The 27,954-nt window shown below is 40.7% G+C and overlaps 1 protein-coding gene and 2 long non-coding RNA genes across 8 annotated transcripts in view; 2 read left to right on the forward strand and 1 right to left on the reverse strand.

Moving 5' to 3' along the window:
- Positions 1-27,954, reverse strand: part of LOC146490472 (uncharacterized) — a 191,222-nt gene that overhangs the window by 11,252 nt on the left and 152,016 nt on the right. The gene's annotated exons all lie outside the window — the stretch shown is intronic.
- On the forward strand, positions 312-5,352 carry LOC146490473 (uncharacterized). Of its 2 annotated transcripts, none has more exons than XR_014872725.1 (4): positions 312-2,355; positions 2,935-3,094; positions 3,540-3,665; positions 3,744-5,352. It is a non-coding gene; the product is annotated as an uncharacterized LOC146490473 (long non-coding RNA). The 2 variants fall into 2 exon arrangements; XR_014872726.1 differs by having other exon boundaries at positions 1,288-2,355; positions 3,506-3,665.
- LOC146490474 (protein NLRC3-like) lies at positions 7,422-27,818 on the forward strand. 5 transcript variants are annotated; one of them, XM_085153187.1, is made up of 9 exons: positions 7,422-7,529; positions 15,784-15,915; positions 16,000-16,101; positions 17,379-17,457; positions 19,604-19,808; positions 22,015-23,809; positions 24,926-25,099; positions 25,354-25,527; positions 25,704-27,818. In XM_085153187.1, the coding sequence occupies exons 2-9, from the start codon at positions 15,827-15,829 to the stop codon at positions 25,789-25,791; spliced, it is 2,706 nt and encodes a 901-aa protein (XP_085009313.1). In that variant the 5' UTR covers positions 7,422-7,529; positions 15,784-15,826; the 3' UTR covers positions 25,792-27,818. The 5 variants fall into 5 exon arrangements, with proteins under 5 accessions (XP_085009313.1, XP_085009315.1, XP_085009318.1 ...); XM_085153189.1 differs by lacking the exon at positions 25,704-27,818 and having other exon boundaries at positions 17,379-17,450; positions 19,591-19,808; positions 25,354-25,570; XM_085153192.1 differs by lacking the exons at positions 24,926-25,099; positions 25,354-25,527; positions 25,704-27,818 and having other exon boundaries at positions 22,015-23,813.

Consider the following 27,954-nt stretch of genomic DNA (forward strand, 5'->3'; position numbering starts at 1 on the left):
TGAAATATCTTCATTTACCTGTTCTGTTATATTTATGTTCTTGAATCTGTTGAAAAACACATTTTAATGTCCCTCAGATTTTTCTCCCAGATGAATAAATATAAAAATGACACAAACTGACTGCAGCTACTTTTTGTCCTTTCTGTGAAAAACCTTCATGTGACTCATGAGAGACACGTTTCAGCTGTTTGTGACAGATCAGAGGCCAACAAGTCATTTATAACACTTTCCATCATTGTTTAGCACAAACACATGTTGACACAGCAGCGGGGCCGCAGTGAGAGTCAGAGCGAGGAGATAAAAACTCCTGTTTGGCCACAGCCTCAGTTTGTTCCTGCACTTCAAACACTTCCTGTTGTTGACTGGGTGGAGTCAGGAAGCCAGCGAGGCCCTGCAGGACTGAGACTGCAGACTGGGACGTGCTCTGTGATGGAGATCAACAGCATCACTGACTGTTTCTGTGAGGACACCATCATCCCAGCAGGGCTGTTTCCCAACAACAAGCCCTGGACCATCAGAGACCTGAAGCTGCTGCTGAATGAAAGAAGAGGATCTTCAGGTCTGGAACAAGGACGAGCTGAGAGTGTTAATAACGTTACTAATGTTCAGCTACACTTTACTAGGTCACATCTGTGACACACGTCACTTAAATAAAGAAGGAAATATTGGCTCTGTTTTATCTGCTGGGCCCAAAAGTGACTCCCCGTATTTAAACTGCTATGAATAACTTGTTGGTCTATAATATGTGAAACATGTGTCAAATGTCTCCATCATGAAAGATATCAGGTCATCTTGAGCCACAAAAACATTCCTATCATGAGGTAGAAGCTGGAATCAGTTTGTTGCAGACGTTTATATATCCGATATTTATCCAGTTAAAAGTTGAAATTCAAAAATGTCTTTTCAAGAGTCGTCTGTCCAAGAGGAGCAGAAACTGCAACAAATATAACAACAGTTATTTAAGGCTGTTTTAAATGGCCACAAAGGAGCAGATTGGTTATAATGCAGCTGCTTCAGAGGAATAAAGATGAAACACTGTTTTTATTTCATGTGTAACACCTTTCAATAATGTGTTGACTAAAGTCTATTGACCAGTATAAGTAAAGACATCACACACACACATGGAAACACTGAAACCTGTTTTTGGTGCAGCAGCGGTCCCAGCTGCTCGCCTTTATCTAGACTGGGTCGGCTGCTTATCTCAATATAATCAATGTTTAAAGTTTTGTTCTCAGTGTTTCTGTGTTGCTTCGTATAGGATCTCCCAGCATCATCACTGTGCTGTCCACTCATTTTGTGCTAGGTTACCCTTATAGTGCAATGTGTGTTTGCACAAAGAGAAGCATGTGTGTCAAATATAAATAAGCACAGAACAGAAAAAGCTGCTCGTTTCTTCTATTTAGAGTCAAGTTAGTGTTTTGTGTCTTTGTTTGAGGCCTAATGTCAAGCAGAGGTGTGTGTAACTGGACTGGTCTGTTATATGTGTGAAATGTGTGCTTCTCTTCAGCATCATCTTTGTCACTGCTGATTCCTTTGTGTCATTATTTGTTGAGAAGAGAGAACAGTTATAACGGAGGAGCAAAAGGAAGCCCTGAAATCTGCATCCAACAAGGAAGTGTTGGCTCACCAGTGATCCCAGCAGAGGCCACTGGTTTGGCTCCAGTTGTTCTAGATTCAATGATGTTGTTGCTACAGATACATGTTAGCATCTTTATTGTAGTAAAGTCTTGTAATGTGAAGATAGAAACAAGGCAGAAAACAGCTCCATGATCTGATCTTAATGATGTTGTTTTTATTTCTGTCTTTCAGAACTGGATTGGAAACTATCAAAGGTCTAAAAACAGCCTCAACCCTCCCAAAGAGCAAACTTTACACACGTCATCTTTCAGCTACAATCTTTGTTGCAGGGATCTTCTGCCAAACAAGGCTGAGAGAAGATTTCTTACAGCTGTCATGTTGATGCTGTTTCAATCTTTGGGCAAACACACTCATATATTAGGGCTGATATCAGGGCTGCACAAGTTCTTTGTGTTTGTGATCATGAATAATAGAAGTGTGCCTGTTGAAGATCATGTTTGCTACATTATTATATGTCCTGTTATTGTTCTGTATTATATTCAGCTTTCAGCATCCTTTCCCAGCCCCCTGTTACACCATCCATACAAAGCCAATCTGACTGTGAGCCAATGTGTTTGATAGTTTGTGTTGGATCAATAGATTTGACAGACTTGGTTCATCCAGAGGGAAACAGTCCAAATTCAGATCTAATGAAATGATGGAGGCTGTTTCCTACCACGGTGCTAATGTGTGACTAACAAGGCTCATGGTCTCCAGCAGACAAGCGCCTGGAATGAGGTGAGCTGAGTGTTGCTTTGGTGGGGCTATGCCCACGTCATGCCATCAGGATTCATATTGGCAATAGTTCATATCTCTGTTCTTTAGCCTTCATCACAAAGCTGTGAAGGAAAAACAATCCGAACATCTAACAGGATTTGATGGATGCAAAGTCCACTGAGCTCTTTGTCATTTACAAACTTGTCCAACCAACAAGAGCACAGATGAAAAACACAGTGACAGTTAAAGGATTTTGCCATATATGAGCATAGATTACTTTCATATAGATTTTCAATGCAGGCTTTTGGTGAGCCGCTGGGTTCTGTCTAATAATCATCTCAGCATTTTACAATAGAATAGCTCTTTATTAGCTCTTCATTGATTGTTATTGGACATGAAACAAGGAAGCTGTGTTTCTCATTGGATGTTAGTTTCATGTTCATCAGGATCATTTTCTAAAGAGCTGATATTTAGACCATTTACTGCACTGGCTGCACATCCTGTCTACATTTCTCTGTATGTGCTGTGTTTGTCTGTTCATATTTCTCCATATTGACACAAACAGTGAACAGCAGTAGATCTACTCTTCATCTGTTTTAGGCCCAGTGAAAGATATGAAGCAGAAATGGTGTCATTAGGAGAAGAAGAGAAGAACAAGTCCGGCGAGGAGGCAGCAGCTCTTAAAGATGAAACACAGCAGCTTAGCCCTGAGCTCAGAGAGCTTCACATGAAAAAGCTCCTCAAGCAGATCATGTCAGAGGTTTGTCATCAACAGGAGGAACTGTTCATATCATAGGATGAAGGATGCTGTCAGCTGGATGAAGAAGGTTATTTAATGGCAAACGTTCACATTGAAGTCAAATTGTTGTCGTGTTGAACAGATTCATGTACTGATCGTCTCCAGAATGTTAGAAGAGCTTCAATGAATCATTAGAAACAACTTACAGCTGCACAGTTGTGTCAAACCAATCTTTGTGTCATTGTGGGATTGTTGTGTTTCTACATGTGACACACGTCTAAAACATGCACACAATCTGAACACAAACAGGGACTCATTTGTTACCACAGCCAGATGCTGAGAGCCATTTCCTTGTAGTGCTGTGTCTATATATATGTAGCATTAGATGTTATTGGAATGATTGTCAGCTTTGATAGTTTCATGTGTGTTTAGCTGGACGGCTGTTTGATCCTCGACATGTTTAAAGGTGTCCAGTCCTGAGACACTGGGGGTGGAAACAGCTGTGATGTCATTGGACTGTCACAAAGACAGAAGTGCATGAAGTGAGCAGCCAAGGAGCCGCTGATGTTTTGGATTCAACAGCATTTGAAAGGTTGACACAGACACATTTGATCATAGAAAGCTGAATTTGTCATATGCCACAGTGAACTCACTGTTCAGTGTTTTTCAGGAAGCTTCTTAACTGCCTCTGCTGCCAAACAAGCAGCTGATGTCCTTGAGAAGAAGCTGAAGAAGTCTTCAACAACAAATACAGGAAGTGGACTTTCAAATACTAGATTCACTTTAGACTCACAGAGAAATGACTCAACTAGCTGTGTTTGATTGACTCCTTTGACTATATGAAAGGTCAGTGTGTGTCTGTACACAGACTGTTGTGATGGACTATTATTCAGTTGTGTGCTGAATGTTTTCAAATGTCTGCATCTCAGTGTAGATGAGGCTGGGGGTCATGGGAGGCCACCATAGCAGTCTCTTCAACATCATGACATCATCATAAATGCTGCTGGACTGTCTGATGGGCTGACGGTGAAAAAGCCGTCTGGAAGGAAACAGAAGACATTTCAGAGGCTGCAGGCAGATTTCTTTGATTTGGGGCCTTTTTCAGCTTTATTGGACAGAGCAGTGAAGATAAGTGACAGCAAAGCAGAGGGAGAGAGAAAGGGGGCGTGGTCAGAATCAAAGCCAGGCCAGCTGCTCTCCACCTCGCGGCACATGGTCACCTGCTCATCCTAGTGAGCTCCACCAGCAGCCCTTTCACACAGTTTACACTGTCAAACACTGTGTGTGGACCTCAGCTAACAATAGGCTACATTTAAGTCTGGACTACATGCTTTTATATTGAGGAGATTTTTCACTGTTTTTATTCCATCAGCAGCTCAACATCATGAGCAGCTTTGACATGAAGACATCAAACTCAAGCTGACTTTAAACTGGATCTACTTTTAATATAGGGGCTCAAAAACAACTAACATCTTTATTATATATCAGGACAGAAAGTCATTTCATCTCAAATGAAAACAGCTTTATTTGGAATAACCAGCACTATCAACTGGTTTGGGATCTCCACCAGTTTCATGTCTTTCCAGCTTCTCCAACAAAGTTCCTGTAAAATCAGCATTTTTGTCTTTATTGGTTTGATAGTGATTGATTATTCAGTCCCAATCTGCTGTCATCTAAAGAACAAAATGATGTTTCTATGAGTCAAAAAGCTCCAGATGTTGTCGGCTTCACAAAGAAAACAAAGATTAGGAACTTAAACACAAAATGTTAGCAAGCTGCTCTTTTTGAAATGGCAGAGGTACAGTGGTGTCTAACAGCACACTGTGGAAGGCAAACATGTTATTGTTGGATGAAACTTCATGAATCCTTTGTAGATTTGAGCTGTGGGAGCCTTTCTTTTCTCTTCAGGTGTACAGATGCTGAGGAGGCAGGTGAAGCAGGTGGAGCTGTTGTAATGCTGGCAGAGGGTGTGTCTTAGTAACTCTGTGAGGTAGAACTGGATCCAACATTGTGGATGTGTTGATGTTGGAGCCATTAAGATTCTCTGGCCACACTGTAGGATTTCCCTTTGATTCACTGCGGGGGCATTTTGGAGTCTGTCAATGAAACTCTTCATATTTGTGTTTGACACCAGTTTATAGAAACAGAGAAATGTGTCATGCTTTTGTTCGGCCTCCACAAATATACACATTTGTTCATTGGTTGGACTTTTTGTAAGGAGACACATTGAAAACCATGTTAATAAGATCTTGTTGTTTCCTGTGGATCCGACACAGAGAGTGGACTTCAGACAGAAACCGTGGAAGAGATTTTAGAGGCCGTGTGTGGCAACAGGAAGTTTCTGTATGTTTGCTGATCTTACGTGTGGAAAACAACACGTGATGTTTGTGAAGTTCTACAATGATCATTGTTCTCACAGCATTTTGAGTGGGAACAGTTCAAACTGAGAGTAGTGGGAGTTATTTACTGATTGAAACAAGCTGAATGTTTCTGTGCACGATGAAGATCAGCAGCAGCAGCTCAGCTGATCAATGAATTGACATCTATCAGTCATTTCATGAGATGAAGTCATCAGCAGACATTTGTTCTAACTGTGTGATAAATGTCAGAACGTCAGGGCTCTGCTTTAGTCACTACTTGATGATCATTGGCTCATTGTTGAATGCAGGGGCCCAGTCTGACCTCTGACCCTTTGCTGCAGGTCTTCTGTGTTATCTCCACTTTCATGTCTGATCTTCTGCTGTATCGTCCAAAATAAACATCTGGATCATTTCCAACACTTCAGCAGATCTTTAGTTTGGGCAGTACAGTACAAAATAACACGTATTGTACTATACTGCCCACTTCCTGATCTTATTGGATCTGTGTGTGAGGTTGGTGAAGGAAACACATGTTTACTGAGTGAATCGCTGCCATTAGGAACTAGTCTTTATATCACAGCCTAGAAATCACACAGGACCATTTCTGCAAGTGAAAAGTCCTAATTGGAGGAAAATAATTGTAGAGTTTGTGCGACTGTTGTTTGTAAATGAAGAATTGTCCCAACTACATGTGCTGCTGACCTTTGACCTTTTCTTTAGGTGCACAGAGGAGTCTGTGGAAACATCCAGAACTGAGGCAGTGCTACAGATGTCTTCAAATAAAGTGGTGTATTTAACCTGTGATTGTGCAGCATACAGCCCACACAAAGTTAACGAGTGGCTTTGACATGTAAACAGTAAACAGTGCTCCATGTAATACTTGGCTAGATGGCAGTAGCGTGACTCCCCAGTCAGCCTTTGACCAGTCCAGTGTTTCTGTTTCAGTCATTTAAACATTGTGATATCCAGATAAGTGAAATACCCTCCACAGAACAGCAGCATGACTACATGATTTCCCTAATCCGGCGATACAGGAACAGCCGACTGTCTCCACTACTCCACTTTCTCTTAGCATTAGCCATGCTAAGTGTTTAGCTTGATTAGCGCTCTGGCTCGGCTCTACAGCTGCTTTAAGAAAAATAAAGTTGTCTTGTTTGTTGAGCAGTACTTTATCAATGTTGTTGCTGTGCAGGTAATTATACGCCTCGGTGCTCTTATAATTACACAATTCCTCGCCAACAACGCCTTCGGAAAATACAAGTCATTAATAATGTGGATGTAGCTAACATCAGGCCATAGTTTAAAGTCATCTACCGTGAGAAGTGACGAGCGAGGCGCTGCTACTGAACTGTTCTTAAAGATTTTTAAAACATCTCTACTGTCTATACACCTTTAATGTGTTGCCATTTACACCAGGTAAAAACACCTGATTCATTCCAGTTTCTCTGCTTTCACTTTGAATCATGTCAACATGAAGCCTGAACGTCTGTGATGAACACACTATCACCATCACTGACATATTTCATCATTTAAAAACACTTTCTGTCACTCTGGTGGTTACAGTGATGTCATGCAGTTTGTGCTTTGACCTCCAGAGGGCGACAAATCAGCACAGACAGAGAGCTCCATTCAAACTTTGCTGCCATCAGTAATAATTCTTCAAATATAATCATCAGTGTTTGAGCAGTTATGATATCAGGGACAATCTAGACATGTGTGACAATACTGAACATGTCACATGACACACCTTAAACATCATGTGATCCACTCTCAGTCTGCACTTTCATTCATGACTTCAACAGGTTGAAATGAGCTTTGAACAAACATCAGTTCAGTGCTGAAATATTTAAACGCTGCAGGAAGAACAACAACAAAGTGATGACGGATGTTTGTGTTTCAAAGAGGAGAAACAGCAGAAATAAATCACAACCTGCAAGAGGTTTGGAGTTTCCGAGGTGCACTTGAACGCAGCACACAGTGTCCAATGCTCCTGATTGTCCTCAAACGTCTCTTTGGGTCTTTCCTTCTTGCTCAAAGTTTACTTTCACTTCCTGAACTTCGTGCAGTGGAGCTTGTTGTTGGTGTGTGAAGAAACTGTAAGTTTGCTTTGTGTCCTCCTTTAACAGTTTGTCTTTAGGAACTTTACTGTTTGTTCAGCTCATGTTTGATTTCTTCACACAACAAACTGTGTGTGTTTGTATTTCCGGTCTCTCCATTAAAGTCAGTGTGTAATGTTTTCCTGGCTAACATCAGCTGTGTGCAGCTTAGTTCAGCACAAATCTGCCGCTCCATAGTTCACGGTAACGGACTCACAGCTGGACCAACGAGGCCGAGTGTGTCCGCCACTCTGAGCTACGTTCATGTTTGTGTACTTGTAGTTTGTACTTTGTGAGTTCACTCAGAGCCCACAGAGGACGCAGCGTACGTGATGACGTCACAGCCCTTTACCTCCTTTACTGTCACTGTGATTAATATTTACACACGAGACACCTGCAGAGCTCTGACGCTAAGCTAGTCACACAGCATGCTAACGCTAAGCTAACACTAAGCTAACACTAAGAGCTCTTACACGAGTTAAAAATGTAATTGAGCACTTTGTGAATGAGAGCAGCAGCAGCACAGAGTTAGTTGATGGTCAGATGGTTACAGAAAGAGCAGCAGACTTTGCAAATGATCATTTATTCCAGCTGTAACTCAGACATGACGTGTAAACAGACTGTTGGCTCTCCTCAAACAGGAAGTGATGCTTCACTTTCAGCCTTCTGTGGATTTTCTTCAGTAAAAGCTGAAGTCAAACTGTCAACATGTCAGCACACAAGCTCACACATGACTGCTTCATCAACATGGAGCTCTGAGTGTTTATTAAAGGATCATTGTGTGAAAGAGGATCTAACACAGCTGACTGCAGCCTTTAGCTGTGAGCACACAGTGTCTCACATTTACATTCACTTTACTGTCAAACACACTCAGTAACTTTAAACAGCTGCTGTTATCAAGTGAAAACAGCAAAGATTTCAGGGCTGAGCTCCAGTGTTTCTACATCCTAGTAACACCTCAGACAGTCACAACTCATCAGAACTTCTCATCATCATCAGGACAGATTTAGGTCAATATCATTTCACATTTCTGTGTCATCATCCATCAAATGTTGACACGTAGTGGGTTTGTCATTCTCTCAGCTGACACTGAGATGAAGCAGGAAAGAAGCAGCTGATATTTGGACAGCACACATGATGAAAGGAGGATTTCAGTTGATGTGCACATGAATGATTTGTGACCCTAACTCAGCACATTGAATGACCACATCCATGATATTAAATCCTAGATGGCACAAAACATCTTGTAGCTAAATACAGATCAAACCGTTGTCATTATTCCTGCCCTATTGCAGCTAACCCATATTCAACACTTCTGAGTGCTTTGTCCCTGAAGATGAACCAATTTTCTAAACGTCCCCACTTCACTTTTGACAACCGCCTGATCCTGAATCAGTCTTGTTTTATGCCATGTAGAAGACTCAGTTACATCAGCACGGTCTATCCAAAAGACATTAAAGATGGTGATATACATGTTAGATTTTCTCTAGCTTAGATTTTTGTAATCCATCATCATGCTCTGGAATCAGATCTTGTCACATATTATTCATAATCCATTCATAATATTCATAACCTAATTATAATCTGAGGTCCCCAGCAGAGGCTCTGCTGGTTATCCCAAAACCTTTGCTTAGAATAAGGATGATCAGCATTTCTCTGTTAGTGCAACGATTATTTGGAATAAACTCAGGTGATCAGATTGGTGAGCTTTTTACCAGCAAGTCTTACCTGTGCGTCCACAAGCAGACGCCGCTTTTATTGAGATATTTTAATTATTATAGAGCTCAGTGTGCCACTCTCTCTCTGCTAATATGAGTTAATGTTCTCAGTCATTAGTCTCTGTCTCTCACTTTCTCTCTGTAATAAATAGAAGTGATAGTATCAAAAACATTATTTCAGTAATTACAATAGAGTCTGGTTATTAAAAAATAGGAATCCTTGTGCCCGGCAATGACGAGAAGCAGCAGCTATGCAACTTGTTGAAACTGGGGCACTAAAGCCTCGTGTAGTCAGGGTCAGGCCACCTGGTTGTTTTACACCAAACTTCTGAGCAGTGTGGTTCAAAACACTGGTGTGGTTCAGTGTTTCGAAACATCTGCGCTTGGGAAGCTTGGCACAGTGTCAACATGTCTGTTTCAAGCTTCCCATCCATCCTGTAACCAGAGTCCCACTCACTAGTGGGAGGGGAAAAGCAGCAGAAGAGAGCAAGCAAGAGAAAGCTGGACAAGGGAAAAGAGTAAGAGGGAGTAATGACGTAAACTTTAGTCCTTGTAGCTAAAATCTGATTTGTTTGGGTTTTTATTTAGACCTGAGTCAAAGTTTTTTTTCTATACTATCATTTAGCACCTTGTTGCCTTGTTTTCTTTACCAAATCTGCTGTTGAAGCACTGATAGGTAAAAACTAGAGAGTGTATTTTGCGTTATTTTGCCGACAAGCCAGGTTTTTATACCAATTAGAGATCTTCGCATTGAAAATCCTCGACTGTCTCGAGACAGCCCTAGCACAGCTTCCACCGTTTTTGTTAACGCTGGATCACCTCCCATTTAAGAAAGAAAGATTTTAATAGGACCATAATCTCTGAGGGCTTATCGCAAGACCTGATTACAAATTGGTCAGTTTGAATAGTTTCTCTCTGAGTTTTATGGAAACTTGATTTTGTGCCTCTAGCACTAATTCCAATCACTTTGTTGGCATTGGACCGGTAACTCATTTAGGTGTCACTGAACGTTCCTAAATGATCACTCTGTAGGTCCAGTGAGTGAAAGGGTTGCATTAATCTGAGCTGCACCTAGTTACATTAAGATATTAGAACTGAGTGGATAACTTAAAAATCTAAGTTAACCCTAAAGGAAAATAATCCAGCCATACATGTTGCTGACGCAGATCCGGATTAAAGCCAAACCTGAACTGGACAGGAAGAGAGATTTCTCTTTGCTTTTTTTTGTATATCCTGGGATTGTGATGCATAAATTAATGTGCACTGGAAATTTTGTTTCTATTTCTGTCTCTATTTCAACAGTTCAAACTCTCACTGGTCTTTGATCTGTTATTTTACAGCTTCCAGTTAGAAACTGTTCATGCAAAGCTAGACTCTGGTCCCAGCTGTCTGTAAAGGTCACATGGTTCAGTCCATGTATTTAAACTCTGTGCTCTAACCAACTCATCCTCAGCCTTTTCTTTGAATAACCCAGAGGAATTCTTACATACATATAATACAATACATTTAAACTCCAGCTGCTCACAGTACGACCATAATCCTGAACAGTGTAAATAACAGTGTTTATCTCTGTTCTTACATTGCAGAGACTTACACTGCTTATGTTTAGCCTGCAAACCAGTTTCTCTTTAGGATAATGAAGGTGTGCTTAGTCTTCAATAGCTTCTGTGCCTGCAAATGAAAAACACATTTTTCTTCTCTAACAGGATCTATGGGAGACCTGCTGGACCTGAACCCAGCTGTGTGTCCTTAAAGAGTGACGCGTCTAAAGATCTTCATTGATTTGACGGTCCCATAATGAGCGCCTGGCAGAGGCTGCTTCGCAGTAAATGACAGTAACATTCGGTAAACTAAGTGTGCGCCAAGGATTTAAACAAAGGAGGATAATGGCCGCAGCAAAGAACAAACAGGATAAAACACAGAAACTTACAGTCTCATGGACGCACACCTCTGCTGACTCTCCCCACCTGCAGCTCTGACCGAACTCTCTGCGTCGAAGCGTAATGATGAGGTAGAATTGTGTCTTCTGATTGGTGAAGAGGATGGGTTGCCTTCCTGCTCATTGGCTATTTGGCAGCTGTATGCTGATATATTTACTCGGCAGATGTGGCTCTGTTCGTCAGTTCTGCCAACTGGCTTTTGTACAACCGCGTTATAATGAGGGAGCACTGTATTGAACTTGAACAAAGGTTTGAGGAAGCACAAAGCTGTCCACACATCTGGACTCAACGTTGTTGACAGTTGAGCCGACGTATTAAAGAACTGTGACGTATAAACTTTGAAGGGGTTAAGGGCGCTTTCCCACATGAAATAAGTGTTAGTACCTTGAAGTGGCAATGAGAAGGAATGAGCCAAATCTTAAATTAACTAGAGAATAGCATGCTCTTAATGTGAAAATCTGACTCCTGTCCTACTTCAGGTGGAGTCCCGCCTCCTTCCAGGAAGCAGCTCACCTGGGTTTCTGTGTTTGGTGTCCAGCTGTGTTTAAATAGTTGAACTGATGCATGTTACGATTCTGTTTGTTGTGATGAATTCTCAGTAAATCATGACTTTAATGTAAGAGCAAAGTCTCACAGCCTCAAACGCATTTAAACCTCTCACTCCATAACTGAAGATGTGTAAGATATAAAGTGCAGAACGCAAGCCTGATACTAGTGTTTGATCTGTTTCAAATTAAACACAAATGAACTGTTCAAGGGACAAAAGTAATTAGTTGTTTGGTCCTTTGTGAATTCTTACCTGTGTGGGAAATGTTCAGATAGAAAGATCTGAACTTTTTTAACAAGAATCAGACGGTTGTGTCCAGAAGATCAGGTCTGAGTCTGTCTAAGACCTTGTGCTGCTCCTGGTCAGCAGAGGGCTCGAAGCCATCTGTTCCTGACTGCTGATGCTTTCCTTTAACATCTTTAACAAGGACTCGTTTATTCATGAAAAACAGAAGACTTGATTCAAAAACAGAAGAAACAGCGCACAGTAAAGTTACATGTAATAACATGTTTAATGTTCAAACACAGGCATAGTGTGACGCACTTAAACATGAGGAAGTTAAACATTCTTCTGTTGATGGCTGATCACTGAGGCATCACAGAAACTGATGGAGCTGATAGAACAGAACAGGAAGTGAGATATTTTAATTTACTTGACATAAAACAAATTAATTTTATGTCATGACATAAAATAAATCAAATGTATGATCTAAATCAAACCCCTGATGTCTCTTAGCCTTTATACAGCTCTGTTAAATGAGTGTTGTTACCATTGGTGCATCACTGAGATCAGGTGTTCTGAAAACTGAAACTATGCTGCATGCAGCTACTAGTTTTTCTATTTTGGTGCTATAAATGTTCATGGACATGGTTTCCTTGGCTGAAAACACCAAAATCATTAAAATATCTTTTCATGAAAATGATGTAAGACAGAGCAGAGAGCTAATGCTGACTTTAATGCTCAGGACCCACTTCTTCTGATCGGACTGTGTTTGAGGATCTTTAGAAGTTTTTCTTTCTAGTTTCTCCACAAGTTAGCTGATTTAAAACAAACAATCAAACAAAAACCTTGTTCACATGCCATCAAGATAAAACGACAAAAATCCAAACCCTGCTGCAGATCTGGTGTTCTCCATATTAGGCTACGTTCACACTGCAGGCGAAAGCGCATCAAATCTGACTTTTTTGACCCTATGTGACCCAAATCCATCATGGTTACAGTGTGAACGGCACAAATCTGATATTTTCAAATCCGATCTGGGTCACTTTCGTATGTGGTCCTGAATCTGATACATATCTGATGTTTCAGAAAGCTGCTGTTTGATGGTCAGGTCGCATTAAATCCGTCTTTTACGTCACCGACACAAGACAGACGCCAATTATCAGCGCTGGAGAAGACATCGTGAACGCTTCCTGACCATCCAGTGAAACTGTTGGGAAGACAACGTTGGAGAAACGTGAACATTTTCTTTGTTCTGTATAATCTGCAGATTCTGACAGAAATCTGCAACTATCCTTTGAAGCAGCGCTCCTCTAAAACAGCAATAAGGATCATTATTAGGCCAAATGTAAATAACACAATAACTTTATAACTTAAAGCAAAAATTGGGAAACGTAAAGTCAGAAGTCTTTATATTAAGGTCATCAGTCAAACAATACTGTTGCTCTGGGTCTAAACAGAGCGTGTTGTGTGTGACGTCTTCTTTTGTGCATGCGGCTGCTTTGAGCGTTCACACTAGAGCGCGTTTGCTGTCACATTTTATTTGTAGTGTGAACGAGCAGACAAAAACATCGGATTTGATCAAAAAATCTGAATTGAGCATCAAGACCTGCAGAGTGAACGTAGCCTTAGAGAATGGTGAGCTGCTAAATGTGTTTTATGTGGTAGCATCCAGTGAAACAGCATTTATACAGTCTAGCACTGACTCAGTTCACTAACCAGGTTCAAGGAAATAACTGGAAGATTTCCCAAACAGAGAAATCATGCTGGGATCTTTGTTCCCGCTATGAACTCTAATACAGTACAGATCTACATGTCAGGGGAGAAAATATAAGAAACAAAGATTTCCAATAAAACACAGAAAATCTGTTTTTCAGGTTCAGATTCATTTTCTGAATCTCCGCAGCGACACGTGGAGGAAGTGGTGGCCCTAAGCAGCAGATACTGTTTGTAGAAGTAACAGAGGAGCAATCAGAAGCAAACTGATTTAAAGAGAGGGGGGGGGGATTAACAGATGAACTGGAATAAAATAAAAATTAATTGAACTTTGAATTACATAAAGTTACTTCACTGACTAAACCCAAAGTACATGTGCACTCAAGTAAACCTGAATCAAAAAAGAAACAAAGTTACTCAGCGATTAGGCAGCTCTTCTGTGAAAGAGTAGGTTAAATATTAGGAGCCACCATCAAAACAACTGGAGTGATGTCACCTGGAGTAAATGCAGATATATTTACATGAACTGAATATACCGTCCATTTCACAGATATCTTTAGTTTGGTTAAAGATTTTGATAAACACAGAAATTGATGAATCTGGAGTACAGAAAGTGGAATATCTAAACAAATGTAATAGCTGACTGTCTAAATTGAGTCTAAATTGATGGAAATAACCCAGAGAAGCTGCTGGAATCACTGAGCTTATAACAAAACAGTATAATGATTCATTTATAGCGCAGTAATACAGGTTTAAAAACAACAGGGACTAAAATGTCAATAATTCATAGTCCTTTTATTATTTAATTAACTTCATATTAGGTGGATTTGTGTGAGCGTGGCCGACTGATGACAATAACAGAGAAGCTGGAGGGAAAAAAGCTTTAAATTAGTTTTTATAGACTCTACACTCAGAAGTCAAAACAAGTGCGATGAATGAAATCCACATGTGCAGCACTGACAATAAGAAAGACCTTTAAAAGTACCAGGAACAAAACAAAAGCATGCAGGAGTTTAACAAACAAACTTGATCTACAAATTCTGTGGATGTTAAAATGCATGCGTAAACAGAAGTGAATATGATGATGCGATTTTGGATGCTGATCATTTAAAAATGCTGAAACTTGAAAATAATCACAAATCCAACTGAAGACAGGTTTAAGTTCAATATAAAGGTTAATGTTGATAAAATGTTTATTAAAAAACTGCATAAATAGGCAGGTTTTTGTAAAACGTGGAGGTTATTACACGGGGTTCTAGTGATATGTTCATTTAAGTCTTGTATCCATTAATAAACATTAAATTTGTTTCATATTGTCATGATTTTAGCACTGATCTATTTTAAACTTCAAAAGAAAAATCAAAGTGATTACAGATATATTTTTCCCAACAAAGCCCCCCCCCCCCCCAAAAAAAAAGCCCAAAAAACCCCAACAACAAAAAAAGCCGTCTGTTATTTCTAATACAGATGCTGAAGTTATGAGTTGCAACTAAATGCACAATGCAACCACAGGTTTAACCCTATATAAGCATGTAGGCATATTAGAAGAGAGTGAAGGACAAGTTTTATAGACTTTAATAGACTTTACATGTAATTTCTATCTGATCATTGTTGAATCAGATATTTGTATTTGATGATTTTGTTTTATTGTGAAATGTCCCACAGAACAAACTGAGGTAAATTACCTTTGTGTTATTCAAACACTCTACAGGTCAGGTTGCGGTGCTGTGGATTTACTGTGCTGGAGTGCAGTACAGTGACTGTAGTGTTCATGGTCAGAGTCAGGTTACATCTTAGGCTTCTTCCACCTGCTGAATTCCACTTTATGTCTGACTGTTCTCATTTTTCTGTTTAGGTGCAGAGGCAAGGTCACCCTCTACAATTTAGGCAACAAAATACAGCTTTTCTTACCTTTATGTTTCTCTGCTTGTGACGTACACAACAATGGTCAAGCTGAGTATTGATTAGAATTAAAATTTAGACTGTAACAAAGTTTCTATTCCCATGTGCTAACATTATTTTATTATTATATTAATGTAGCACAAGGTTCAGTTCGCCTTGTTATAGAGGATTTCAGTTGATGTGCACATGAATGATTTGTGTTTCCTCTGCAGGTGAAGGTAGAAAGTGTGTGTGAGCTGATGTGAATTGAGCAGCATGGATCAGTGTGAGGACAGAGAGGAGGGAGTCCCTCCCTCTAAAAGCACTCTGTGTGGGGAACATGAGAGCCAGACCAAAGCTCAGAGGTGAGATGACCATCTCTAACTGTCCATGACTCTTCTCCATGTCACAGCTCAGCACTCACATCACTGCTCCATCATTATTCACAGGAACCAGCCTGGACCTCCACCCAGCTCTGTGTCCTTACAGAGTGACTGGTCTAAAGATGCTGGTATTGACTTTAAATCAGGCGTGTGTCGTCCTGCAGAGAGGTAATGTGTGTGTAAATGTTGTTGTGTGTTTGTGAATAAATCCTCCATCATGTTTAATGTCAGCTCTGTTTCACACACATGTTCATATGTGCAGCGCTGTGTGTTGGAGTGTTTCCACAAACACAGCAGATACTCAGAGATTATTTTTAGGAAGAGGAGATGTTCTCAAACTCTCTGTCCTGAAACTCTTCACTCAGTCTGATCCCCACTTCCTGCTCCTCAGCAGTGCTGCCATCTTCATCAACCAGGACAGAAATGAACTGAACTGTTGTTTCCTCATCAACTTCTTTCTGTCTGCTGAATCTGTAGTGAATCAAAGTGAAACGTGTGAAAATGCAGCTGTTAATGATCCAGTTTGTTAGATGAACGTGTGAATGTTGCAGTGTGCTGTTAAACAGTAACACAGTAACTGTGACGTGTCCTGATCTGACAGTAGATCATGTTTGTGTTCTTGGTCACATGACACAGGTCAGCTGTTCACACAGAGTTCATCTTTATAGGCTGGACCAGTTTGGAATAATACTGGGAGTAATGGTTCTTATATGGAGCTTTTCTCCTCTGAGCACTTTGATACTCGCCTCATTCACACATGGAAAGCAGTGCAAATAAATGCAAACACGGTTTTCCTGCACTCATCTTTTATCAGGATGATGTCAGTGTGAGCTGTTGTATGAAAAAAACAAGTATGAAAAAAGTGTTTCACAGTTTTACTTTGAAAAACAAACAAACTGTGCTGCAGGTGAACAGTTTGATGGTTGGAATGAACAAACAAACAGACTCAGCAGCGCACAGACGTCCCAGCTTCATATATCGTTGTTAAACTTAACGTAGGAATCACAAACATTCAGAGATGAACTTACACACTTGGCTTTATACGTACTTTGAGTTGAAACGTACTTGATCTGTGAATGATGACGTTTCACAAGTACACACAAGTACATTTACTGAGAAACTGCCTTTGAAACAAAGTTCAGTTAGAAAAACACTGAAGTCATTCAGGGAATTATGATCTTTGTGTTTTTACAGAGTTTAAAACACAACAAAGAAGTGTCAGTGATCAGGATAACAGTGGAAGGACTCTGGAGGATCATTTGTATTATTGATCATTTTGATCTCTGACAGAGAAACTACAAATACAGATGCAACAAGGGAAGCAGCAAAAGTGACTGAACACAGCTTTTAGAGGCTAAATTCACATTTCAATCATCAAAGTGGTGTGTGTGTGTGTGTGTGCGTGTGTGTGTGTGTGTGTGTGTGTGTCCATGGTTCCTCCACAGAGTGGAGCAGCAGAGCTCAGAGGTTCCCAGTGGTCAGTCTGCCCAGCAGCATCAAACACAGCTGGACTCCATGTTTATGGTCTGTACATGTACAACAACTACTTTTATTATTATTAATAATACATTTATTTATAGGTCCCTTTCAGAACACCAAGGACTCTGTGGACTAAATGACCAAAAGAAACAAACTTTGAAATCAGACGATGCAAATGTGATCACAGGCAATGTTCCCTCTAAGCTGCGCGCATGTCCAATTGTGCACTGCTGGCACGTCTCTGCGCACAAAAAATTTGCATTGCACACAAAAAAAATCCACCTGAATTGAAATTAAAGTAAATATGTTAACAATTCTGTTTTGCAGTGTTAGTCAGTGACTGGCTGCTCCCGTATGGGATTACAACGATGCCGCCTTATCCCATAGTCCAGCCAATGATGTGATTCACATTCGTATATACGCAGCTAATCAACGTGGTTGACAGGCTATGACAGCGTCCTTATGTGCGACACTGGTGTTTTAGCAAAGCGGCTGATGTGGAGTGAAGTTAATGACAACGTGTACAACCATTGGAGATGTGAGCAGGAAAGACAGAACAACTGACGGGAAAAGTGTGGATTTTATACCAGTTTTTAAATTGTGTTGATCGGCCACGTAAAACCAGAGTTATGATAAAAATATCTGCAATGTTTGGTTTTCTAACTGAATACTGTCGTTGTTTATATTTACTGCAGGAAGAAACGGTAAAAACAACGTTTTATAAGGAAAACACTCTCCGCCTGTGAGCAAAGATGAAACCAAAACACCCCACCCTTTCCTATTGGTGGAAAAAAGTACCATGTCGACCAATCAAAACATGATATGGCAACATGGCATTTAGTTGTTTTGGGAGGGGGAAGTTTTAGGACTGATGGCGTGTTTGAGATGTGAGAGATTTGCGACGTTTAGCGCATACTTGTGTAGTTAGTGTGTAGTTAGTGTGTAGTGTAGTCAATAGTTTTGTTGTGTGCGTCAGAACAATGAGGCGACTGCTGAATGTTACAGATGTTACAGCAGTGATACATCTGCTGCTGTCAGGCCTGCAGGTATCAGGCTGTTGTTCTCCTTTATCTCATAGTGGACAGAAATTATTTTTGGAGTGGCACAAATAATTTGTGTGGCATCAGATTTGATGCAGAACAGCTGATTGTTCTGTAAATAGTTTGAAATGTTTATTTTAAAAAAACGCCTTGGCTGCATCTTTAGGTAAACAGCTGCAAAAAAGTGGGGTGGCTGTAGCTCAGGTGGGAGAGCAGGTCAGCAACTAAACAGAAGGTCTACGGTTCGATCCCAGGCTACCTCCTCGCTGCATGGCCAATATCCTTGGGCAAGATACTAACCCAATGTTTGCCTACTGGTGGTGGTCAGAGGGCTACATACATTAACATACTACACAGGTCATGAACAAGATTGTTTTTAATTTTCATTGCAAGTGGGCTAAAGCAGTTAATTAAAAGTAGTCTAACATAAATGCTGTAATTTGATTACTTTAATAAACATGTAACTTGAATGGATTCGATGCTGGCGTGACCACAGTGCACACGTCTGCTGTTGCTCACAGTGGTCCAAGGGACGCTCAGGGAGTTTGTGTGTTCAGACACATGAAACATTAGAGGGAACACTGATCACAGGGAAACGTTTTAAACATCGAGGCTTTAAACAGAAACCAAAGTGAAACAGTTTGTAGTTGAGATCATTGAGAATGAAGCTGAATAACTGTTTCTACAATAACTTTGAGCAATAAATGACAAATATGATGGAAATTAGGAGCATTAACACTTACTAATGATGTGAGTTGACACTCGGCTATATTGAGACAACCACATTAGGTGGTCCTCAACTGTAATGGAAACCAGTGGATCCAGTCCAGTCGTGGCGACCTGTGGTGAGTCGATCTGAGCAGCTACTAATGGAAACGGGGCCATAGATGTTTTTGTGCTTAATAACAATGAATCACAGGATTTTTACATTACTGTTAAAATCTCATGTTGTTTGTTAAAGTGTTGTTAAAGATGGTGACAGATGTACCCTTTGGCCCCTCCTCCATTTAGAGATGGTCTTTCCCTTTTCACATAAATGGCCTCCTTGACTCCGCCCTCAAACCAGCGTTCACATTTCCTCAGGACCTTCTTGATGTTGTGTAGACTGAAGTTCAGTCTGATTGGCTCATTCATAAAGTATTCTGTTCCAGCTGCTGGAGGACAACATCATCACTTTTGTGAAGAACGAGATGAAGAAGATCCAGAAGGCTCTGAATCCAAATAAGCCCCAGTGCTTGGAGTTTCAGAGGGAGGATTATGAGCAGAGGAGAAACAGCAGAGAGGCATTTGTGAAGATCACAGTGGACTTCCTGAGGAGAATGAAGCAGGAGGAGCTGGCTGACCATCTGCAGAGACGTAAGAGGATTTAATGTAATATTATCTACAGCTACTCTTAGTACCATTGATGTTAAGCTAGACTCTTTTTCTCCAATCGATCTTTCTGAGTTAACTTCAATAATTACTTCCTCCAAACCATCAACGTGTCTTTTAGACCCCATTCCTACAAAACTGCTCAAAGAAGTCCTGCCATTGATTAATTCTTCGATCTTATATATGATCAACCTATCTCTAATAATCGGCTATGTACCACAGGCCTTCAAGGTGGCTGCAGTTAAACCTTTACTCAAAAAGCCATCTCTAGACCCAGCAGTCTTAGCTAATTATAGGCCAATCTCCAACCTTCCTTTCATATCAAAAATCCTTGAAAGAGTAGTTGTCAAACAGCTAACAGATCATCTGCAGAGGAATGGTTTATTTGAAGAGTTTCAGTCAGGTTTCAGAGCTCATCACAGCACAGAAACAGCTTTAGTGAAGGTTACAAATGATCTTCTTATGGCCTCTGACAGTGGACTCATCTCTGTGCTTGTCCTTCTTGACCTTAGTGCAGCATTCGATACTGTTGACCATAATATCCTATTAGAGCGATTAGAACATGCTGTAGGTATTACAGGTATTGCACTGCAGTGGTTTGTATCATATCTATCTAATAGACTCCAATTTGTGCATGTAAATGGAGAGTCCTCTTCACACACTGAGGTTAATTATGGAGTTCCACAGGGTTCAGTGCTAGGACCAATTCTGTTTACATTATACATGCTTCCCCTAGGCAGCATCATTAGAAGACATAGCATACATTTTCACTGCTATGCAGATGAAACCCAGCTCTATCTGTCCATGAAGCCAGATAACACACACCAATTAGTTAAACTGCAGGAATGTCTTAAAGACATAAAGACTTGGATGGCCACTAACTTTCTGCTTCTTAACTCAGATAAAACTGAGGTCATTGTACTCGGCGCTGAAAAGCTTAGAAATATGGTATCTAACCAGATTCTTACTCTGGATGGCATTACCTTGGCCTCCAGTAACACTGTGAGCAACCTTGGAGTCATTTTTGACCAGGATATGTCCTTCAACGCACATATTAAACAAATATGTAAGACTGCGTTCTTCCATTTACGCAACATCTCTAAAATTAGAAATATCCTGTCTCAGAGTGACGCTGAAAAACTAGTTCATGCATTTATTACTTCCAGGCTGGACTACTGCAATTCATTATTATCAGGATGTCCAAAAAACTCACTGAAAAGCCTTCAGCTAATCCAAAATGCTGCAGCAAGAGTACTGACAGGGACTAGAAAGAGAGAGCATATTTCTCCTGTTTTGGCTTCCCTTCATTGGCTTCCTGTTAAATCCAGAATTGAATTCAAAATCCTGCTCCTCACATACAAGGTCTTAAATAATCAGGCCCCATCTTATCTTAATGACCTTGTAGTACCATATCACCCTATTAGAGCACTTCGCTCTCGCTCTGCAGGCCTACTTGTTGTTCCTAGAGTATTTAAAAGTAGAATGGGAGGGAGAGCCTTCAGTTTTCAGGCCCCTCTTCTGTGGAACCAGCTTCCAGTTTGGATTCGGGAGACAGACACTATCTCTACTTTTAAGATTAGGCTTAAAACTTTCCTTTTTGCTAAAGCATATAGTTAGGGCTGGACCAGGTGACCCTGAATCCTCCCTTAGTTATGCTGCAATAGATGTAGGCTGCCAGGGGATTCCCATGATGCATTGAGTTTTTCCTTTCCAGTCACCTTTCTCGCTCACTATGTATTAACAGACCTCTCTGTGTTGAATCATATCTGCTATTAACCTCTGTCTCTCTTCCACAGCATGTCTTTTATCCTGTCTTCCTTCTCTCACCCCAACCGGTCGCAGCAGATGGCCGCCCCTCCCTGAGCCTGGTTCTGCCGGAGGTTTCTTCCTGTTAAAAGGGAGTTTTTCCTTCCCACTGTCGCCAAAGTGTTTGCTCATAGGGGGTCATATGATTGTTGGGTTTTTCTCTGTATCTATGAAGCGCCTTGAGGCGACTTTTGTTGTGATTTGGCGCTATATAAATAAAATTGAATTGAATTGAATTGAATTGAATTATCTAAAGATTTAAGCTGCTGGATAAATGAGAGACTTGTGACACCAGTTTTCAGTCATTTCTCAGTGGGTCAGAAATTGTCATCAGCATTTTGTAAAATATGATTGTTGAAGTTGTATTTTTATTATTATTATTCAGAACTTCCAGCTGCTGTTTGTCATCGTAACCTTAAATCTGCTCTGAAGAAGAAGTTCGAGTGTGTGTTTGAGGGGATCGCTAAAGCAGGAAACCCAACCCTTCTGAATGAGATCTACACAGAGCTCTACATCACAGAGGGAGGAACTGCAGAGGTAAATGATGAACATGAGGTCAGACAGATTGAAACAGCATCCAGAAAACCAGACAGACCAGAAACAACAATCAGACAAGAAGACATCTTTAAAGCCTCACCTGGAAGAGATGAACCAATCAGAACAGTGCTGACAAAGGGGGTGGCTGGCATTGGGAAAACAGTCTTAACACAGAAATACACCCTGGACTGGGCTGAAGACAAAGCCAACCAGGACATCCAGTTCATATTTCCATTCACTTTCAGAGAGCTGAATGTGCTGAAAGAGGAAAAGTTCAGCTTGGTGGGACTTGTTCATCACTTCTTTACTGAAACCAAAGAAGCAGGAATCTGCAGCTTTGAAGACTTCCAGGTTGTGTTCATCTTTGATGGTCTGGATGAGTGTCGACTTCATCTGGACTTCCACAAAACTACAATCCTAACTGACCCTAGAAAGTCCACCTCAGTGGATGTGCTGCTGATAAACCTCATCAGGGGGAAACTGCTTCCCTCTGCTCGCCTCTGGATAACCACACGACCTGCAGCAGCCAATCAGATCCTTCCTGACTGTGTTGGCATGGTGACAGAGGTCAGAGGGTTCAAAGACGCACAGAAGGAGGAGTACTTCATGAAGAGATTCAGAGATGAGGAGCAGGCCAGCAGGATCATCTCCCACATCAAGACATCACGAAGCTTCCACATCATGTGCCACATGCCAGTCTTCTGCTGGATCACTGCTACAGTTCTGGAGGATGTGCTGGAAACCAGAGAGGGAGGACAGTTGCCCAAGACCCTGACTGAGATGTACATCCACTTCCTGGTGGTTCAGGCCAAAGTGAAGAAGGTCAAGTATGATGGAGGAGCTGAGACAGATCCACACTGGAGTCCAGAGAGCAGGAAGATGATGGCGTCTCTGGGAAAACTGGCTTTTGATCAGCTACAAAAAGGAAACCTGATCTTCTATGAATCAGACCTGACAGAGTGTGGCATCGATATCAGAGAAGCCTCAGTGTACTCAGGAGTGTTCACACAGATCTTTAAAAAGGAGAGAGGACTGTACCAGGATAAGGTGTTCTGCTTCATCCATCTGAGTGTTCAGGAGTTTCTGGCTGCTCTTCATGTCCATCTGACCTTCATCAACTCTGGAAAAAATCTGCTTGAACAGAAACAAATAACCTCCAACAGTTTTAGCTTTTTAAACCAAAAAGAATCTTTTCACCAGAGTTCTGTGAACAAGGCCTTACAGAGTCCAAATGGACACCTGGACTTGTTACTCCGCTTCCTCCTGGGTCTTTCACTTCATACCAATCAGACTCTCCTAGAAGGTCTGCTGACACAGACAGGAAGTAACACACAGACCAATCAGGAAACAGTCCAGTACATCAAGAAGAAGCTCAGTGAGAATCTGTCTGCAGAGAAAAGCATCAATCTGCTCCACTGTCTGAATGAACTGAATGATCGTTCTCTAGTGGAGGAGATCCAACAATACAGGACTTCAGGAAGTCTCTCCACAGGTAAACTGTCTCCTGCTCAGTGCTCAGCTCTGACCTTCATGTTACTGTCATCAGAAGAAGATCTGGATGAGTTTCACTTTAAGAAATACTCTGCTTCAGAGGAGGCTCTTCTGAGAATGCTGCCATTGGTCAAAGCCTCCAACAAAGCTCTGTAAGTAAACATGAACTCATTGCTTAAAATCTTGTAATCGATAAAATTCTTAAAACCATGGGAAATAAATCAGAAATGCTGAGTTCAAAGAACAGTTAAAAAACATAAAAATAGTGAATTAAATGATCACCAGTCACTCAGTAAATATTTTTTCAGTCCAGCACGCCGTGTCAGTATTTCTGACACATTTTTGTCTGTAACTCTTATCAAAGTACAATCCAGGCCCAGCCAATAAGAACATGAGCTCTGATCCTTCAGCCCCTCTGACAGGTTTATTATCGTCAGCTTGTTCACGTCTCCAACTCCAGCAGTTTGTCTTTTATCTCACTTTCAGTGCACACTCTCCCTTTTTTTTTATTATAAATCTCTGCTGTGACTGTCCTTTTTTCATCCAGGATGGAGGGAAAACTTGGGCTTCATAATTGAAATTGCCACTCAGGTCCTATTTCTTGACAGTTTTTATATCTAACTGTAAGGCTTCCATAACCAGTGTTCCCACAGAAATACAGTGGGTTCTCTCTGGGTCCTCTACAGTTTCTTCCCACTGTCCAGAAACATGCAGTTAGATTACCTGTTGATCTAAACTTCATGCAGGTGTGTGTGTGAGAATGGTTGTCTTTACCTCTGTGGGCTTAGTGGAAGAGATTGGATGGATCTCTGCTTTGCCTTTGATATTTCCTGACAGCAAAGATTATCCATGAAGTCTGCATTTCAGCTCATCTCCTTTATACACACCTTTACCAGGAAGAGTTTTATACAGCTAGTGTTTAAAATCCAGTGTTACTCACAGTCAATTAGCATAACAATTACTGAATTAGTAAAATTTTCTAAAATAATTGTTTTAGTTAATATTGTATGATAGTGTACACAGAATTATTAGCTCAGTAGGTAGAGTGGTCGCACCATGATCGTAAGGTCAGGGGTGGAATCCACCGAATAGCTACCCTGTGGTACCCCTGAGCAAGGTACCATCAAGGTATCAAGAGTGGGCACTGGACTGGTAGCACTCATAGTCTCATAGTTTTTTTAAAAAAAAAGGTTTAACATATAAACAAATTTCATTTGATCACATATATTGTTTAAGGTTTTGTTTTGTTTTTTTCCGTTCTCTCTCAGACTGAGCAGCTGTAACCTGTCAGAAAAAGGCTGTAAAGTTTTATTGTCAGTGGTCAGCTCCCAGTCCTGTAGTCTGAGAGAACTGGACCTGAGTACCAATAGCCTGAAGGCTTCAGCAGTAAAGCTTCTGTCTGCTGCAGTGGAGAGTCCACACGCCAAACTGAATATTCTGAGGTCAGATCAATTTGTATTCTGTTTAGTTATGTTTGTTTATATGTTTGATGTTTGTTTTTTTTATATCAACTAACAAAAATAATCAATAATTTAACCAGTAAAGGTAAACTTTATCCAGTTATCCTTGTTTCATAGCATTTGTATTCATTTTTAATTTAAAGTAAACTTATACTAACCTGCTCAGCACAAGACAATAAGCTATTGCACCCTGATTACACTTTAACAACAATCTTTATTCATGTTTTTATCTTCAGACTTAACATCTGTGAACTCTCAGAGGAAAACTGTGAAGCTCTGTCCTCACTTCTCAGCTCACAGTCCTCTAGTCTGACAGAGCTGGACCTGAGTATCAGAAAGATGCAGGATTCTGGAGTGAAGCTACTGTCTGCTGGACTACGAAGTTTAAACTGTAAACTAAATACTCTGAGGTCAGATCAGAAAACAGTTTGTTGTTAGAATTATTAATTAAAGTTCATACATATGATGTTGTTTCTTAGTATGTTCATGTTTCCTTTAAAAATAGAAAGTCAACATTTAATGTTGTGAAATGTATTAACAAACTCTACATGAGTATTTGTTTTATAGACTGTCTTTTATTTTTCAGACTGAGTGGGTGTAACCTGTCAGAGAGAAGCTGTGAAGCTCTGTCCTCAGTCCTCAGCTCCCAGTCCTCCAGTCTGAGCTGGACCTGAGTAACTCTGACCTGCAGGATTCAGGAGTGAAGCTTCTGTCTGCTGGACTAAAGAGTTCACAGTGTGCAGTGGAAACTCTCAGGTCAGGATTCAAACTTTTCCACAGATGATCATTTGAAATGTGACTTATTGTATAAACAGGTAATCTTTATACAGCTGTCAAGTGAACTTTTATTTACATTTGAGTGGATAATTGGACTCTGAATTACTTTCAAAAGTAATTGGCGACTACTGTTTGGTTTGCTGTTTGTTTTTTATTCACAGTACTTACAGTACTTTTCAAAATGAGATGTTTATCTTTTCTTCTACAACACTTGGAGACACCATATATTCTTGCTTCATTTATTCATTACAGTTTGATTTAAGGAATATTAGACTCGTAACATAATAAATATATTTATTTCACTTCTTCTTGAGAGAAAGAAAGGGATGACTGGGTGAGCTCCAGTGGTTCATCCCAGCAGAGAGAGCAGCACACTGGGCTGCAAATGATCACAGTAGTAATAGCCATACTTTGATAAAACAGGCCGTCTTACCCTGTAGAGAATACAGGGTTCTGGTGCCGATGTGGGGGAGGGGACTCACCCGGTACTAACTACCTACTACTAACTACCTCATCCAGATGTCTTCCTTACTAACCCTGATAAGAAGTATCCGCAGTAGCCTTATAGGTCAAATCAGTTTCACCTGTTAAAGGTAGCTCCACTATTAATGGTGTCACTTGTTATTTCTGGGATGAGTTTAGTAGCCTGAACAGCTGCTCAAAGGAAAGGTTATTTTTATTATTATTATTTAATTATTAAGTCCGGGGTAACCTGCAAGACCTGTTTGCACAAAGAATAATACTCGGACTTTTAGGGTTTTTTTGTTTTACACAAGGTTTAAAAGTGAATGTCCACCATTGAATTGCAGAAATTGTTATTGAGCTAATACTGATGTATTTGTTATCTTTGGTAAGGAGAGGTTGGAGCAAGGATGAGCACAGTCAGGCCTAAAGATGCTCTTAATAATAATAATAATGGATTGCATTTATATAGTGCTTTTCGAGACCCTCAAAGACCCTTTACAATTCCACTATTCATTCACTCTCACATTCACACACTGTTGGAGGCAGCTACAGTTGTAGCCACAGCTGCCTTGGGACAGATTGAGCACCATCGGCCCCACTGGCCAACACCAGTAGGCAGTAGGTGAAGTGTCTTGTGTTCCAAGGACACAACGACCAAGACAGACAGAGCTGGGGATCGTACCGGCCACCTTCTGGTTACAAGATGAGCTTCCCAACCCCCTGAACCACGGTCTTATCCTCCAGTTCTGTGTTGATGATAATCACATAACAGGAGAGCAGCTGGGCATCCAGTGGAAGTGTGATGAAAATCAAAATCCTGAATTGGATTCGGTGCGGTCGCGTTACTATTTTTCAACAACCAGACGGTTGAAGCTGTGTTCAGCTTACCGCATCTTATATCAGCTGCACGGAAGTAGCTGTAAGTAATCTGGGCGCTACAGCTTTAAGCAGCTGCATGCACTCCTGCGGACGGCGATCACTTTCTGGCAGACAATCACTTTTTGGCACAACACCTGGAGCTAAGGGGACAAAACAATCGCATGAGTGCTGCTGTTTGACTGAGGAAGAATAAAGTAGTCATGGTAAGCCAATCAGATGACCACTTCAAGATGACAAAGCAACAAAGTGACATATACCAGTTTTTAAATTTTGTTGATAGGCCACGTAAAACCAGAGTCATGATAAACAATATACATGTGGCGTTTTTTCCTCAATAGTTTTGTCACTTTTACTGTCTAAGGACAGTACAGCAAGCTCTCTCTGCTTATTAGCAAAAAAATCCAAAATCATCCCTTTCCTGTTGGTGGAAAAATGCACCATCTCAACCAATCAAAAAAATGATATAGCAAGATGACATTTGGTTGTTTAGGAAGAGGGGGAAGTTTTAAGAGTGACGGTGTGAGATGTGAGAGATTTGTGACGTTTAGCATATTTGGAGTGTGTGGATAGTATGTTGTGTTGTGTAGTTACTGTGTAGGGGAAAAAAAGAACAAAAAAAGGAAGAAAAAAGTTAGTGTGTAGTGTAGTGGATAGTTTTATGTTGTCTGTCAGAACAATGAGGCAATTGCTGAATGTTAATTGCCTTGAGGAGACTG

This window comes from Neolamprologus multifasciatus, unplaced genomic scaffold, assembly GCF_963576455.1.
Source record: "Neolamprologus multifasciatus unplaced genomic scaffold, fNeoMul1.2 chr03_unloc_2, whole genome shotgun sequence".
Classification (NCBI taxonomy): domain Eukaryota; kingdom Metazoa; phylum Chordata; class Actinopteri; order Cichliformes; family Cichlidae; genus Neolamprologus; species Neolamprologus multifasciatus.

Bases quoted from the DNA above. Each gene is read 5' to 3' on its own strand.
- LOC146490474 (XM_085153187.1), top strand. From the start codon at position 15,827: ATGGATCAGTGTGAGGACAGAGAGGAGGGAGTCCCTCCCTCTAAAAGC. The intron at 19,809-22,014 runs GTAAGAGGATTT...ATTATTATTCAG, and splicing joins GGCTGACCATCTGCAGAGAC to AACTTCCAGCTGCTGTTTGT. The intron at 25,528-25,703 runs GTCAGATCAGAA...TTTATTTTTCAG, and splicing joins TGTAAACTAAATACTCTGAG to ACTGAGTGGGTGTAACCTGT.